The sequence below is a fragment of the Asterias rubens genome, chromosome 18, assembly GCF_902459465.1.
Source record: "Asterias rubens chromosome 18, eAstRub1.3, whole genome shotgun sequence".
Taxonomy (NCBI): domain Eukaryota; kingdom Metazoa; phylum Echinodermata; class Asteroidea; order Forcipulatida; family Asteriidae; genus Asterias; species Asterias rubens.
The window spans coordinates 4,697,917-4,716,135 of NC_047079.1; the positions used below are offsets into that span (position 1 = coordinate 4,697,917).

The following is an 18,219-nucleotide window of genomic DNA, read 5'->3' on the forward strand; positions in this document are numbered from 1 at the left end:
GGTCCCTAAAACCAACATCTCACATTGACAGGTTAGAATTAGAAAGGTCTGATCTGATCTTCCGCTGACAGCTACACTACAAGCTGGCATCTTAAATATCTCCAGTTAAAAGCCCTAGCAATGATAATATTGATAAAGGGTAGGGGGATTTGTTAGCTGGTGTGAAGTCATACAGTTTGTTTATTTCTAATCCAAATAACCCATGCCAGTTTTTCACAACTAGAACAAACTAATGGCAATGGTGATAAGAGGGTGATTTGCAAGTGTAGCTCTTCAAATGATTCCTTTGCTCTAAATTCTTAAACATCTGTGACTTCTCATACCTACATGTACCTACAGCAAGACAAAACTTAAGACTCCATGCAAACGCAAAAGCTTTATAACGCACTACAAAAGTCAAACCTTGAACTCATTCTTCAAGGAGCCACGGCAGATAACACTATTGTAGGAGGACAATCTCAAGATATCTATTGGAAATTTCAAGGAAAAGACAACTGCAAGACCCTCACCCTTCTGAACTTCTTCAACACGAGCAAGATCCGTTTTAGTTTTAAAGCAAGCCATGGAAACAGTTATCAATCGCACAATTCTTTATCAAAAATCTTTGGCAGTATCAAAAATTACTTTCAGTCATTTTGAGAAAGAAAACAAAATTAAACACTTGCTTTCACTTTTCAAAAGATAATCTACGTTCATCAAATCTGGCACAGTTTTCTTACTATCCAACAAAAAGGAGTCTGCATTGTATATTTTTCACCTTAAAAAGTAATGTACAATTTTGCACATGAAATGCATGCAAGATCGTTAGTTTAACAAAAACCTCCATGTAATAAGCATACTACAAGGGCACGATTTAAGACTTCCCTTTGAAGTAAACTTAGGAAATTGACTGAGCCTACTCAGGATTTCTTACAATTTCCTTTCAGCAAGGAGGGAGTGATGATTTGCAGTAAGTCTCGGAAATCTGTGCTTAAACTACAACATGTCTAGAAGAAACAAAGACCCCTAGGTGCATTTCATTGTGTTGTGTCATCACATCACATAAAATGGACAATCAAGATTAGAGCGCAAAATTTACACTGACTACACTGTATTAGGGCAGAGGCCAGTGATTTTAACAATAGTATACTAAACTAAATGCTAGAAAAGTCTGGCGGTCATGTTTTTTGTCCATGAAACATTCTCATGTTTTTATGTTCACGTATTTTTGATCCAGTGAAAATTGGAAGCTGCAAAACTGGGTGTTTTTGTGGATTTTTGCAACGATATTTTGTACTTATTTATGTACATTTATTAAATTGTTGTCAGTGAGCATTTTGTTAAAAATTACATCGACCACAACACTCCCCAGGCTTGGAAGTAGGCATGTACCTCAACAATGCTTTAGCTAGACCAATTTTAGTAGTTGGCTCTTAAATCCAATAGTCCACCAAGAGCAAGCGGTTTAACAACAATTTTCATGTTTAGTTAGATAGAAGCGCAATCTGGGGGAAATCTGTGGTGGGCAACACAGTGTATTTTTCTCAGAGTGCTGGGCGAAATTTGTTGGTTCTGGCAGGCCTGCCCAGCACCGCCCATCACCAAGACTACAGCACTGCACCTCAACTTCATACGAGCACTGTTCCTTGCTCTAAAATATGAGGCATACATGTAAAGCTTTTTGTGAGAGTTAACAAGAGGCTTCTGGTAAGGCGCTCGGTCACATGTACCCAGCTTCCCTCGGTAACAATCCGTACCAGTCCTGTAGTCTTAGGGGCAAACCTCCATAGTCTCTCAACATTATCTTATCATTACTAACACAACAGTTAAGCTTTAATCTTATGATGCATTAACAGCAGTTGAACAAGCAGAGGCAAAGGGGTTCCTGAAATAATTACACAGAGAGGGAGGGGGGGGACACCTCAAAAGGTCACATTTCTCTTGTGTGATTCACACCCTCAGCTCTGTAATGTAATCCCTGTTACCCTTGTCTTGAAGAACGGGAAATAAAGGTAGGCGATCCCAGAGCAATGAGTCTGCCTAGTTTCCTGTCGAGACTCCCAAGACTGAACACACACAAAAACGTCTCGTCAAAATACTCAAACCTTTTCAATGAACATGAATGATGTGTACTTACGATACATGCAGCCTGATTCACCGTTGAATCGGGACCAGCCGTGGCAACATTTGTAGCGTGTGACGTAGGAGTTCTCATAAACCAGACGGTATGAAGTGTAGTATGCAGTCCTGTTCAAAAGTCAATGAAAATTGGAGACGAGTTAGTAGTTGAAGAACTTAAAAAAACTGTTTTTAAAAACAATGGACACTATTGGTAATTGTCAAAGACCAGTCTTCTCACTTGGTGTATCCCATTATATGCATAAAATAACAAACCTGTGAAAATTTGAGCTCGATTGGTCATCGGAGTTGCGAGATAACTATGAAAGAAAAAACAACCTTGCCACAAGAACTTGTGTGCTTTCAGATGGTTGATTTTGAGACTTCAAATTCTAAACTTGAGGTCTCAAATTACTTCTTTCTCAAAAAACTACAGAGGGAGCCGTTTCTCACAATGTTTTATACTATCAACCTCTCCCCATTACTTGTAACCAAGTGAGGTTTTATGCTGATAATTATTTTTATTTTGTCCACTGCCTTTAAGTATTACTTCATAAAAATTAAAGGAACTGTTTGTCACACTTTTCATAAAGCATTCTCATTTTCAAAAACTATTAATTGCGTCAAGACGCACTCCAGAACATAGTGATAGCCGAGGGGTGTCTGGGTGGTTTTTTGACACCCTGTTTTATCTGTAACTTACATGTAATACAAATTGTAAGAAAACACCCAGTTTTGAAATTTCCAGCTAATTTGGACACCCTTTACAAAAAAATTCTAGCTAAAACCCTGCTCCAGAACTGGCACTAGTTATAGTCATAAGAAATAAAAAGCTTTGGCAACAAACCGCAAACAAGTTTAATGGTGTGATTTACCGATCTATTTTCCCAGAACCACAGGCGCACCTCAGACAAGATCTTGTTGTGCCTACCGCCTTTATTTGTTGTGCCTTTATTTGTGAATGAAATTTGTCAATATTTATTGATCTGCTTTCATTCAACATTTACATAGGTGTTACGCAGAAGGTCAATTGACTCTTAAACCATGTTTGACCACATTCTTGAAACTTGCATTTTAATTCTAATGTAAAGAATGTCTGTCCTATCATTGCCCATTTCGACAATGAATCAATGAATGTCTGACTATGGACAAAAACATAATTTTTTATGATATGTTTTCTCACAATGACAGACGTTGGTGCATGGTTTGGGGTTAAATTTTATTACGTCAATCAAAAACAAACTGAGGTTGGATTTTTGGGGGGACGGAAAATTGGAGTTGAAGGCGCAAAGAAACGAATCGCCCCTTCCCCACTCCTTGCTACTGGCTATAAAAAAGCAGGGAAAAAAGGGTAACCCAGTCCGTGTAACAAACACTGTTCTCAATATATATCTGTCCTGAAGGGTTCCTGTGATAGAGCCAAATAATAACTTTTCTTTTCACCTAAATTTGTATCAAGAAAATTTACCAAAGGTTTATCATGAACAGTTGCTCAAAGGTACTAAACACGCCACTAATCTTTTCCAAGTGATTCTTATAAGCTTACTGATTTCACAATCATTATCAGAACTTATCAACACATGCAGCCTCTGGCCTAAATTCCTGATGTTTTGTCAACATTCTCCAGAACCTCCTGTTGACATCAACAGCCATTTTTAGTTTCTTAATACTTCCGGTCTTCGAACGTGAGTTTCCTGAAAATTCTCCTTGAGGCGGTTTTAAACTAGAGCTAAATCAAGATTGGTCATCCACTGTGCTTTCCTTGAACTGTAACATCTCAAAAGAACTGTCGATCATTATTTTCCGAGGCAGTATACATTTGTGTGTATTATTCTTGAAGTTGATGCCTTAAAAGGAAGGGAACGCCAATAAGGCAATTACTCAAAAGATTAATAACATTTTGGGAAAGAACACCGATATAGTAAAACATTGTTAGGAACGACCCCCTTTGAAGTCATAGTTTAAGAGAAAGAGGATACTTTTGCTTCAAAATGAAATGAATCTGAGTAAGACTTCAAGCATAAAGCCTTTCTCAGTTATCTCTATGCAAAACAAGTGTGTTTTTTTCTTTCTATTATTTTTTCCAAAATGTTCTTGTGTTTGTTATTTTAGGCATCTGTGGGAATACACCAAGTGAAGATACTAGTCTTTGACAGTAACCAAAAGTACACCGTGCCTTTAAACACCTAGAGCTAACAAATAGGTTCTTAAACCCAATCATTATAGTTTACTCCTGGTGGGTTTATTTTAAAAATGAATAAACATGGCTTGTTTTGCCAGCAATCCATCCATGTATGAATGATCAGTTAACAGTAAAACTCATAGAGTTTGTTTTTTTCCCCAGTAAGTATCCTGTAAACTTGTAGCTGTTTGGTGCATTTTGACAGGAAGAAAAATGAGTTAACAGCCGCTTCCCCTCTTCTAAAGCCGATCCGGTGAAGAGGTTACAACATACAGGCAGTATGCGTGATCCCCTGGCGGCGAACATGTTTGTAAAAGCAGCATTGTGTTTCTTTGTGTGGAAGGAAGTATTTTGTCAGCAATGCAGAAAACCGCACAGGGAGTTCAATGCAAAGTCGATATGGTGACATAAGCTGCCAGTAAATATTGTTCAAAAACAGCCATTCAAATTCTCATGTTAAGGGGGTTAATTTTATGTTGGATTGTTTGACAGATATTGCAGAGGCTCAAAGGTTTTACTTCATACTTCCTGAATGAAAACGTCAATACCACGAAAACATTTACATGTTTACCGGAAGAAGCAAAAATGGCAAATCATACCGTTAAAATATACAATGTAGAAGGCCTTGAAAGAAAACACACAGTTAACTGGAGAATTTAGCACCTCTACATATACTACAACGCAGACAAAAGCATGTCATTGTCCATGAGGCTGCGACCGTTTTAGTAAAAGAAAACGCGTAATTCAGCCCAAGGGCTTAAATCTTTTTGGGAAATCCACAAGTGCACAGTGCACAAGGCTTACTTTATTTTACTAGTGAACTACAAATATGATGACATTGAGCAGCTATTCAATTGAGAAAACAATGGGTTTTTTTTATTTCTTTTCAGATATCAGCAAGGCAAAATACAAAATAGAAGACCAAAACAGAACTTCTTCATGAGTTAACTGCCCTGATGCTTATGTACATCACAGCGCTTGCTAAAGAAAACTTTTGAAAGCTTGCAGGGTGCTTGTTTGGCTCTTACATGTAGTATGCGCGTGTAAAAATACACGTATTTCGCTGCAACGCATTTCAAATTATGAATCATGCTTTTATATCCAGGGGTGAGAGTCATTTTACTAGCAAAAAAGTCTGAAACTTGGATACAAATTCAAAGGTATGTTGAAATGATGCCATTTCTACCGTTTGGCAACCCCTGGGGTTATAGATTCCAAGCAGCTTTTGGAAACAGTATCCAAGGCACCAAAGAAGTAGACAAATGAGCAGGATTTCTTTACTTGTGGAAACAAATATTGTCTGATTTTCTTCACCAGTGCTTTGATCTTGATGCAAAGGCGCTTTATAGTTGTATATGTATGTACATGTATGTACACCAGGCCCTGGATATAAAAGCACAAATGTATAAAAGCACAAATGTATTCACCAGGCCGATATTCACCAGGCCGACATAAAAAGTCTGAATTCAGCCAAAAGTCTGAACAATCCCATCCCTGTACATGTACATGTATATCTGGTAGTTAAAGGAACACGTTGCCTTGGATTGGTCGAGTTGGTCTTTGAAAAGTGCTTGAACCCGTTTGTTACAAAATGCATATGGTTAGATAGATAACTTAAAAGTAAAATATAATGATCCACACAAACATACCTCGGAATTTCATGGTTTTTCTTTTACGTCGCGAAGAAACACGGTCTGCCATTTATGGGAGTAAAAAATTTGACTCCCATAAATGGCCGACCGTGTTCGTGGACGAGGTAATAGGAAAACCATGCAATTTCCAGGCATATTTGTGTAGATTCTTGTATTCTACTTTTACAACATCTTTCTTACTATATGCATTTTATAACAAACGGTTACAAACGCTTTTTATAGACCAACTCGTCCGATCCAAGGCAACGTGTTCCTTCAAACGCATCACAATATCGATAAAGAATATGAGGGGGCTAGTTGCTGTATGACTTGATAGGTCTTTTGACCTATAGTCTCTTTTGACCTACAGCCCCTTGGACAGAAATGAATCAACCACAGGACTTATTAGACCATCCATTTCTTTGTATATATTTCAAAATCAAAGTCACACTTCCAGATCAAGCAAGGCATGTTGTGAAAGAAAGAAAAAATGGCACGTCCAGACCATACATCACTGGGAACGAGGTTGGGGAGATCGCTATGTGCCCCAATTATTTCCTCCCTCTGGTAAATTTAAAAAACTTTTGATCTCTGTTAGGATCGGACTCTGTGGTATGTGTATCGGAACGATGTCTCTGGCGCCCTTGCATGCCTACAGCTAGAAGCACAATGTAGCTGCAGCCTTCGCAACTCAGTATTTCAACAACCAGTAAGGGTGATTAGCCTCTCAAATTATTTTTCTCATCATCATACTTTGCCCGACTAATTATTCTTACCTCCTTTCATAGCCGACACACCATTGTCCAGAATAGCCACAATTTGGCCTCCATACTTTCACCATTCTTGTGTAAGCTTTCACGCAGGGCCTTTGATGTCCGATCATGGAGGGCTCCTGGTAGGGGCACACATGTGGCCTGGAAAAAAAATCATCTGGTGTGTCAATTAGGAGAAAATGACATGTGTAATTGACAATGGAATGCGAGGACAGGGATAAACTCCAAAAGATGACTTTAGGGGAAATAATATGAGGAATTTGGGTTTACAACAAAAAAACTCTAATCAGTCTGTTATAAATGTTGCTTATTAAAGAGAAACTTGATTTAGCTGTTTCAAACTTCGAACCAACCAAAATGTATAAATGCAAATGGACTCAAAGCACAAGCAGTCTTTCTTGAATTGAAGGCTAAATGACAACATAACACACACACACACAGATATACTGGTGTAAAAGAATCAGTGAAGTGGAAATAAATGAATGAGAGAGGGGCAGAAAGCTAACAGAAAGAAAGGGATTCACAATTGAAGAAGGGAGACAAAAGGTGGGTAGAGGGATGGACTGCTTTATTATCATGAAGACATCTTGCTTTTTCCACAATTTCAACTCTAAATGTAAACATTCTTAAGGGCAAGGATGGAAGGGTAGCCATTTCATATTTTTGGACCTGTACAACAATGATAAGAAAGAGAGCATGGTACGAACCAGGGCCCAATTTCATAGAGCTGCTTAAGCAAAAAATTTTGCTTAAGCAAACAAATCTTTGCTTAGTAAAATCAGATTACAAGCTAAGACTCCACTCAATTGTTATGCTAAGTAAACAACAGCTAAATACCAGTCACAAGCAATGTATGTGGCATAACATTTTTGCCAGTAACATGTGTAAAACAAGCAAGCTATTTTCGTGCTTAAGCAAATTTTTTGCTAAAGCAGCTCTATGAAATTTGCCCCAGTGCCCAATCTCATGGCTCTGCTTACCGTAAGCACAGAATTGGCGCTTACGGAAGCAGGGAATTCTGTGCTTACAGCAAGCATATTTCACAGGTTAGCGGTGAATTTTGGCTTTTGCGCATGCGTACTCAATGTTACAAGGCGTTCTATGCTTATAAGGCTAGTGCAGAAATTCGGCGCTTGCACGTTAGCGGGGAATCGTGATCGTAAGCACAGAATTCGGCGGTAAGCAGAGCCATGAAATTGGGCCCAGTGGTATGGCATGGCTGAATGGAAAAAGGCAGTGGACACTATCGGTAATTACACAAAATAATTATGATCATAAAACCTCACTTGGTAACGAGTAATGGGGAGAGGTTAATAAACAGTTTTCCACGCATTTGATTTTGAGACCTCAGATTTAGAATTTGGGGTCTCGAAAATCAAGCATCTGAAAGCATAGTTAAGATAACGTAACCCTCATGAAAGCACACAACTTCATCTGAACACTGACAACGGTTTTTGTTTTTTCATAGTTATCTCGCAACTTCGAAGACCAATTGAGCTCACATTTTCACAGGATTGTTATTTTATGCATATGTTGAGACACGCCAAGTGAGAAGACTTGTATTTGACAAGCGTACGACCGAGAATGTCAAAATTTCGAAAGGAGTACAGCGCCCCAGTTAATAACTACAGCCTTTATTATTCCTCCGTCCACGGTTAGTGTGAGGGTTCTAAGGGGGGTGACACCCCCTGGCCACCCCAACCACCCTCCCCCCTTTATTAAGCCACAAAAAAAGACTTCAGCAAACCTGACTTCAGTAATTAATGAGGTCAATTTTAAGAAAACTCTGAATGTGTCTTTGTAAATTGATTAAAACCAACACACACCATAACCCTAGGTAGTTTTTATTTTCAAAGAAGCCGATCATTGACTACACACTTAATCAGGTTGGTAGCTTCAATTTGCCTGACCACAAGCTGGCCCTTTTTTTGTAATGTTCTCTTTTACCACAAGCTTTCAGAATGCAAATAAGAGTCAATGATACCATACAACCTACATGCTACCTCTAGTGCTCAGCATCTAGATTGCATAGCGTGACAGGGCACAATCAAAAAGGTTCATTCAACACTTTGGCTAACACTACAGATCAACAAAAAGCACACACAATAGGCACTGTGACAAAAGACATGCAGTTGGTGGAGAGACATGATTGGAAAACAGAGAGGGCAAGGAGGATTTCAAGATCCTAGTTTTTCTTTTCATAAAATAACTGAAGAAACGTTTTTAATTAAGAACTTCTTACACAAGAATTTTCACTTGTTGTGGTCAAAACAAAAAGTGAAAAGTATCCTGCAACCACTTCTTCGTGCGTTATAATATTATGAAATAAAATTTGATTTTTATTAACTCAAGTAGGTAAAATATGAGTGAAAAGGTGGTGGCAGGATACGAAAAGTATTCCAAGAAGATGTAGTTGTACGGCGTACCGGATGTACGTGATGATGGGAAATGCAAAGTTCCAACCATTCTTTTGAAATATTTGTACTCAAGACTCTCTGCCATTTGAGAGTCGAGATCGAGCGACAAACAACACTTTCTTTTCACAATTATTGATCCGTTCCTCCTATATGATACAACCACAGGCATGGCTAGAATTCATCGAGGTCACACCATCTTGATCTTCCTCTACGGCCAGACGAGTTGTTCAGGTTTACAACCAAGGCCAATGTCACACTGTGCATTATTTAGAAACAATCAAAGCATTCATGTTGTATCCAACAGAGTGCACACACGGGTACGTAAACATAACACACAATCAAAGGGGGGACTTACATTCCAGCGCCTAGCTCATTCCCGGTCGATACAAGGGGCAGGCCCGACGTCCTGACCGGTATGGCCATGGGCTCCGCTACCCCACCCCCTCCTCCTGTTCCGTACTGGTACTGTTGTTGCTGTTGTTCCATATAGTTCATTCCGCTTGGTGGAAGGTATTGCGTGTTTACAAACCCAAGTTCTCCTAATGCCATCACCATCACGGTGATGAGGTAGAATAAATTAGCCATGGTGAAAAGTTTCCTCCTCTCGACGATGCCGGTTTCTCAACTCTCAAACCTAGCCGCGACGTCCACAAACTTCCCGCGTTTTGGGGTCCCAAGTAGAAAATCCCGTTTGGTAAAAACCAATTAAAGACTCCAACAAAATAGAAATACGTTTCCACAGCTACGGATCGAGAGCAGATCTGAAGTGTAACTCTCCTTGAGTTATTGTATCTCCCGGTTCCGTGGCGTTGTCTTCGAGCAGACGATCAGAAAAACTCACTTCGGCGACGTGTATCCAATTTGTAAAACTATCAAAAAAAATTCCGTTCAGTAAAATCCTACACTGATTTATAAACAGTGACTGCGGTACAAAAAATACTGGTGCCTTTTCTTCCCACTTATTCAAGCTCCAAAGTTCAACAGATAAACTTTCGCTGAGGCAAAAAAATAAATCCTGACTTGAAATCTTAACAGGGTCAGCCGATAACGCTCAACGACCTATCTATGAATGAACAAAACTTTGGCATGCTAAACCACTTGATCAAGCCTGCTGCATTATCATTACTTGTACATTGTACACAGTGTAAATGCATTGCATGCAGGTACATTACGTTACTAAAAACCAGTCACGCATGTCGCGAGTATTCTACGCAACTTCATTGGTCAATCTAACTTGTCAGTCATTGCATGCCGGTGATCTTCATTGGTCCAATCAGAGATTTCGACAGCTGTGATGAAACGGCAGCCAATCAGCGCTGATGTGGGCGTGTTTTGCCTGCCTGGATTTCAATCACCAATAGGTCAAAAGTTTAGCGGCTAAAAGCTCCCATCAATGGTAGCTTTTATCACAACGCTAGTAATTATGGTAGGGGTCATTCCGGTTTTAATGGACTTTTGAAGTTCTTACGTCGGAAGCAAACCCTTCTTTATACGTTCAACACCCTGGTGATTGTTCCCACAAGAAATAAAAGTGCAAACGTAGGTCCAGAGTCTATGGGGTGAATTTGTTTCTATCATGAAAGTGGGAAACCATTGACATTTTATGTGCTTTCCAAACCATGACGATTCTACCCGACATAAAACCCAGCATTTAACAAATTGTTCAGTGCAATGAAACATCAACTGTATAAAGACTGCATACAATAAACCCAAATGCAACAAATAGTAAACAAAATCCACATAAAGAAAATATAATGTAAGGGGGCCTATGTATGTTGTTCAAATAATGTCGACGACCAGCAGTTCACGAAGTTCGCGCATAGGCCATGGTAAGCTTTAGATTAATATAGTGTCTTTAACTTTTATTCTACAAAGTAAGCAAGAGAAACTAATGGATGAAACAAAAATCACAAGATACGACACACAACTTGTGTAATAAAAAAAATACTGACTCAATTTTTCTTGATTCCTGTCATCTGAAAATGCATTTATTTATTTGCAAGAAGACACCAGGTTTGATTTTAAGTGGGTCCACCAAACATCTTGGTGTTGTAATATATGGTGTACCCATCCCCCATAATACTCTAGGCCTATCGTCATTGTGCTTGGAATCATCGGAATTTTTAAGAGGATTTTTGTTACCGGTGGGGAGAGGTGTGTCTTCTGTAAAGTTTCGTGTTTCGGCTTCGTTGTACGAGGTTGAAAAACCTCGAAAAAACCATGCTTCGACCCCACGGCATCAAGTACTGTTATGTATCGTGTGCAGACCAATCATCTATATTCAGTTCGTCGTCCGACGCTACGTGAATTAGAGCGGGCCGGTTCTTGCGTAAAGAGCCTTGGACAAGGAAAAGGAGGGAAATGGTGGTATGGGAACATTTTGGGGTACCCCGTACCCCCCCCCCCCATATGGGGCACAAAAGGTGAAAGGCAGGTCAGTAAGATACAGTTGTGCCTATGATCTTATTGCCTATACTCAACCTCAGCATATGAGGTGGTGCACAACGCCTCCCATTAACACTGTTCCCGACTTCCGAGGATCCTGTTGGTCCTTCCAGTTCCATGCGCACCCGGATGCTGTAATATCCAGCCCCGGATCCGCATCTAACTCTCATGAGAGAATTACAATCATTCAACTTGGGTTTTATTCATTGTATATTTAGATTCAATAACGGTAGGTGCTGGAACGACCCGGAAGCCGGAAATGCCTCAAAACCACCCCGTCGCCTCTGCTACTGACACCCCAGGGCGACCTAGTTTAATACTTTCTCGTCTAGCTTGATAACACAAGGTCTTATTAAATCAACTAAAATATATTTTTGAAAAATGGTCAAATAAAGAGTAAAATGACACTTTCGATTATAGCGTAAAAGTTTCAATCTTCTAAAAGCGATTAGCGTAAAATTGTACTTTTTAGCCAAAGTTTGGAAGTGGATTGCATTTCCAATCCAGGACCCCCACCTCTCCATATGGTGAAATGTATTCCTAAAAACCTTAAGAAAATATTGCACCATATTAAAGTGACATTATATTACACCTAAATGAACAAACACCTGCAGAAGTTAAAGACTCTGGACAAATTTGGTAATAATGTCAAAGACCAGTCTGGTATCCCAGCATATAATATGCATTCAATTTATAAAATAAAAAAAAAGTGAAATTTTTGACTCAGAATAGTTTTCATCAAAGTTGCAAGAGAATAAATATCGGGGAAAAAACACCATTGTTGCTAAAAATGTGCCTATGCCATAATTACGATTCAGGCCTGAAGTCTTTTAATATTTGAGTGAGAAACTACCTCATTTTCAAAACTATGTTACTTCAGAGGGAGTCGTTTCTCACAATATTTTATTCTGTATCAACAACTCTCCATTTGGTCATAACCAAGTTAAATTTATGCCAACAATTATTTTGAGTGATTACCAATAATGTCCAATGCCTTTAAACACTTTGTGGAAATCCAGCCCACCATGTGCCGAGGTGTACCACTTTCGGTTGTCATAATAAACTGGATGTGGGTTTTATGATATGCCTACATTTAGGATGTTACGCACCGGGCACGTCATAGTCTGGTCATTGATATCCTATACACTCCGTCCATTGATATCTTTTACATCCCGGTCAGTTGAAAGTAGATTATAATTCGCAGGAAGCGCGAAATATTCCCAAATGTAATACAACTAAACAGACGTTAGGTTTAAAGGCCTAGATACCTTTGGTAATTATTGTCGAAGACCAGTCTTCTCACTTGGTGTGTCTCAACAATAACATAACAAACCTGTGAAAATTTGGACTCGATTGGTCGTCGAAGTTGCGAGAGAATAATGGAAGGAAACACACGCTTGTCGCACAAGTTGTGTGCTTTCAGATGGCGCGACCTCAGCTGAGGTCTCTTATTCAATTCAAATTTGAGTGTAGACTACATGTACTTCTTTCTATTAAAAAAAAATGACTCGATTGGTCGTCGAAGTTGCGAGAGAATAATGGAAGGAAACACACGCTTGTCGCACAAGTTGTGGGCTTTCGGATGGCGCGACCTTAGCTGAGGTCTCTTATTCAATTCAAAATTTAAGTGATAAACTACTTCTTTCTATAAAAAAAAAGAAAAAAAAGCGATGTTACTTCAGAGGGAGCCGTTTCTCATGATGTTTAATACTACCAACAGCTACTCTCCGTTGCTCTTTATACCAAGTAAGTTTTTATGCTAAAATTATTATTTGAGTAATTACCAATAGTGTACATGTGCCTTTAATTCTACCTCCATGGTCTTTCCCGCCCGCACCATGAGTGGGTCCCTCTGTGGAGGCGGTATTTGGGGGGAAACTCCTAAATTAATTGTTCAATAACAAAGTCTGGTGACTCAGAACTTGGCAATTTACCCACTAACTGTTGTTAACAAAGCCCAATCATGCCCAAGGTCTTGCACCTTATCACAGACAATTCAGGTCGCAGGTTCTACTTAATGTGAACACGGCTATGATATTTTTTCCTGGGGGGGTTGGGGGGGGGGGTAGTGTTGTTGCTTTTGCTTGCTTGTTGTGGTGTTTGCAATTATATCTAAATTAACTTTGACGAAATCATACAAAATTAAAAATCAAAAGATGCAAAGACGCATAGGGAGAACTTTTCCCAAAACAATCAGAGCATGAAGTTAAGTCCACGGTGGATTCGTTGCTTGCACCCAATCAGTAACTCTTCCGTTATAATGTTATAATGCAACAAGGCAACTTATTTCAAACTTTGTTTAAAGGAAAGTTCACATACCTTCTCAAAAAAAGAGTGCCCTTGTACATTCCAGTGCATTTCCTGGCAGGCAGGATACTACACTCGTTAATGGGAAATTGTACATTGTGTGTCCTATACTGAGTTATGAAATTAAACGACTAGACGAGTTTTTTTTTTTAGACGGGGATCCATTTCTTCATATCGAAAGTCGATTAAAGAACATACAGTCCACTCTCTCCAAACAAAAAATCAAATTGATTGTTTTTCTTTCATTGAGCTGTACGGGGGGATACAAGCTTCTGTAAGTGCATGCAAGCTCTGTACCTAGCTCTTTGTAAAACATGTCACAGGGTAAAATTTGCATAATTACACACAAAAGTTCGAACCACGGATTCAATATTCACTAACTTATGGAGACTGACGACAAAACAGAAAAGGGAAAACAAAGTGTCTCCATGATGGAATTCTAAAGACTGGGTGCTCCACAAGGCACTTTGTGGGGATTTTAAAGACATTGGACACTATTGGTAATCGTCAAAGACCAGTCTTCTCACTTGGTGTATCTCAACATATGCATAAAACAACAAACCTGTGAAAATTTGAGCTCAATCGGTCATCGAAGTTGCGAGATAATAATGAAAGAAAAATAACCCTTGTCACACTAAGTTGTGTGCGTTAAGATGGTTGATTTCGAGACCTCAAGTTCTAATTAATCTGAGGTCTCGAAATCAAATTCGTGGAAAATTACTTCTTTCTCGAAAACTATGGCACTTCTCAAAATGTTTTATACCATCAACCTCTCCCCATTACTCGTCACCAAGAAAGGTTTTTATGCCAATAATTATTTTGAGTAATTACCAATAGTGTCCACTGCCTTTAACAACTGGGACAAAGGGAAGAACAAAAGATGTCTCCACGGGGATGAGAAAAAAATAGAATGTGTGTAAACCAGTTGCTGATTATCGTTTATCTGTATAGGTGTTCCGTGTTGCGTGCAACATAACCATTAATCCCAAGCAAACTTGGCCAACTTCCCTCCGGTCGGCTGCACGCGTTTTTGAAGGTTTTGTACTCTTCTGGTACATTGTCTTTTAGTAACCTTCCACAATGAATTACACTTAACGAGATGAGCATGGACTGAAAATGAACGAGTGGGTTGGAAATCTGGTTATGTTGTTTTGTGTGTGGTGCAGTTTTTGATGGTCCTTGCAGATGTGAATATTATTCACAAAAGACATTCTGACTATTTCCAAAAAGTTGGGACCGGAGTTATTCGCTTACAAACGTCTGTGTGATCATATATTGCATTATGAGTTGCATTTTGAATGTAGTACTGAACGGAACGGTGATCAGGGATTAGCAAAATTGTGACAATGGCACCCCTTATTGTTTTCAGCATTATCCATGCAATGGGCAACGGGAGGGGGTGGGTGACAAGGGTTGAGGGGATCGGGGCACCGCCTCCCACCACCACCATCATCATTGCTTGCCACCATCACTTTCAACACATCACAAAGACTATAGGGTCGAAACATCAGTCAATTGTTAAGTATTTTTTGCAGTTATACCATCCGTCCTTTTAGCAAGTTGTCTGCAACAGCTATAAGTTATTGTCTTCTCATTTAATTTTAAGATGACCAAACGTTTAATACCGAACCTAAAGGTTAGAATTCAGAAGGCTGTGTTTGTAGTAGAGCCCCCCCCCCCCACCCGTCCCCCCCCCCCTTCACCCTCACACCCATCCAACCAATTCCAAGGAATCGAAGGGTGTTCGCAGGCGATCAATTCTATACTTCATCCCATTTAGCAGTAAACTCGTCCTTGCCATTTAGGTAGCAAGCGCTTTGTGTTTATAATAATTTGTTCTATTACAGGCTCATCTCTCTGTATAAATATTTGATCAGAGGTAGGGTTTGTATGGGCGGGGCTGTATATAATAATAATGGAGGTATCTATGGATGGTGGTAAATAGATTAAGCTCCATTCCCACAGCTCATAGTATGGGTAAGTAGTATACGAGATAATATATAGCTTTGGTATCTATCATCCATGATTAATAGGTTAGAAGAGCAAAGGAAATATTCGGTTGATAGCATGTGCTGATTAAGAATCAGGTATCTGTTCATAATTATTAGCCACTACCAACAGTTTGAACAGTCTCAAGTGGTGTATAACAGGGCTCAATTTCACAGAGCGGCTTAAGGGCTCTGTTGGTAATTCTTCAAAATAGTTGTTAGCATAAAAACTTACTAGAAACAGAGAACTGTTGATAGTATAAAATATTGTTTTTTTTCCCTTTTTTGTTCTTCCATTTTTGTATTAACCCAAGAAACAACAACTTCGAAGACACAGGATGGGCAAACATGACAAAGGACAAACAAAACGAAAAGAACAACTGAAGTATTGTTTTCTGACAAATATTTTCCAAACCTGAGTGAGTAGAAGCGGACAATCATTTTGTTTTATTGGCCTTAACCTTTTCGTTAAAAGCCTCAGGATTGTATTACACAGGAGCTGATGATTCAGTATGTCATTTGGGGCTATTCTTGTGCGAGTGTTAAATGTTAAACTGTAAAAATAGAACATGCTGGCGGGAAGTGATAATGAGATCGGGGCAAAGGTGCCCCACTGTTTACCAAGTAGTTAAGGAAACTTTTGGTAATTGTCAAAGACCAGTAGACTAACTTGGTGTATCTCAGCGTATGCATAAAATAAAAAACCTGTGATAATTTGGACTTATTGGTCGTCGGAGTTGCGAGAGCAAACAACGGAAGAAAATACACCATTGTGTCACGATGATGCCTTGAATTCGAGACCCCAGCTGAGGTCTCTTAAAGCAACACGTTGCCTTGGATCGGACGAGTTGGTCTATGAAAAGCGTTTGTAACCGTTTGTTATGAAATGCATATGGGTAGAAAGATGTTTTAAAAGTAGAATATAATGATTCACACAAGTGTCGCTCAAAATATTGGACGTTTTTCATTTTACGTCGCGAACTAACAGTAACACGGTCGGCCATTTATGGGAGTCACATTTTTGACTCCCATAAATGGCCGACCGTGTTTGTCGACGAGGTAAAACGAAAACCACGCAATTTCGAGGCATATTTGTGTAGATTATTGTGTTCTACTTTCACAACATCCTTCTAACCATACCGATTTTATAACAAAGGGTTACAGAACGCTTTTCAAAGACCAACTCGACCGATCCAAGGCAACGTGTTCCTTTAATCAATTCAAATATTTGAGTGAGAAATTACTTCTTTCTCGAAAACTACGTTACTTCAGAGGAAATCGTTTCTCACAATTTGTTATACTATCAACACCTCTCCATTGCTCGTTGCCAAGTAAGTTGTTATGCTAGAAGTTATTTTGAGCAATAACCAGTAGTGTCCAGTGCTTTTCAGGGCACTGGACACGTTTGGTAATTACTCAAAATATACCATAGCATAACAACTCCACTCGGTAACGAGCAATAGTAAAACACGTGGGAAACAACTCCCTCTGAAGTAACGAGAAGAGGTCATTTCTATTTCACTCTTAATATTAAAAGACTTCTTCAGTCCTGATGTGTGTAAAGCCTTTTATAAGGAATCTGAAGCGCTAAAAATTTGCGAAACAAGGGTATCTTTTCTTTCACTATTCTCTTGCAACTTCGATGACCACTTTGAGCAAAAATTTTCACAGATTTGTAATGCATGTTGGGCATGGGATACACCAATTGAGAATGCTGGACTTTGACAATGTGTCCAATGGCTTTAAAGCCATTGTACACTTTCGGCACAGAAAACAAAAAGTTCACAGATTTACAAATAACTCACAGGGTTTACAGAAGGTAATGGTGAAAGACTTCTCTTGAATAATTGTTCCATGAAATGCTTTACTTTTCGAGAAAACATTAAAACAATATCAATTCTCGATAGCGAGAATTACGGATTTATTTTAAACACATGTCATGACACGGCGAAACGTGCGGAAACAAGGGTGGATTTCCCGTTATTTTCTCCCGACTCCGATGACCGATTGAGCCTAAATTTTCACAGGTTTGTTATTTATATAGAAGTTGTGACACACGAAGTGTGAGCCTTTGGACAATGCTGTTTATCGAAAGTGTCCAGTGGCTTTAAGGTCGGATGCATTGCCAGGTAGGGATGTTGGCAAGAGGTATGAGTGAGACGTAAATCCCCACCAACCTCCGGGGCTCAATGTTTGCAATTCCATTCATAACCCTTTTTTTTATAAAGGTTTTCTAAAAAGAGGGCGCTGTTCTACATTTCCCATACACCACCAACTTCGGCAGTGGCTGGTAGTCGGATCGCTGAATAGAAAAGTAATTTTCTGCAGCATAGCAGCCAACTGCACCGGTGTTTAGGAAGTTTGTTTGATTGTTTGTTC

At 39.3% G+C, this 18,219-nt stretch overlaps 1 protein-coding gene across 1 annotated transcript; it reads right to left on the bottom strand.

Moving 5' to 3' along the window:
- Nucleotides 1–2,078: 2,078 nt before the first annotated feature.
- On the bottom strand, nucleotides 2,079–10,147 carry LOC117302604 (multiple epidermal growth factor-like domains protein 6). The gene is made up of 3 exons (XM_033786580.1): nucleotides 9,456–10,147; nucleotides 6,687–6,824; nucleotides 2,079–2,226 (listed from the first exon to the last, which is right to left on the bottom strand). The coding sequence occupies exons 1-3, from the start codon at nucleotides 9,683–9,685 to the stop codon at nucleotides 2,079–2,081; spliced, it is 516 nt and encodes a 171-aa protein (XP_033642471.1). The 5' UTR covers nucleotides 9,686–10,147.
- Between the last annotated feature and the right edge of the window lie 8,072 nt (nucleotides 10,148–18,219).

Coding starts and splice junctions, on each gene's coding strand:
- LOC117302604 (XM_033786580.1), bottom strand. CDS start 9,685: ATGGCTAATTTATTCTACCTCATCACCGTGATGGTGATGGCATTAGGA. Junction 6,825..9,455: donor AATGAGCTAGGCGCTGGAAT/GTAAGTCCCCCC, acceptor TTTTTTTTCCAG/GCCACATGTGTGCCCCTACC. Junction 2,227..6,686: donor TGTGTCGGCTATGAAAGGAG/GTAAGAATAATT, acceptor ACTTTTGAACAG/GACTGCATACTACACTTCAT.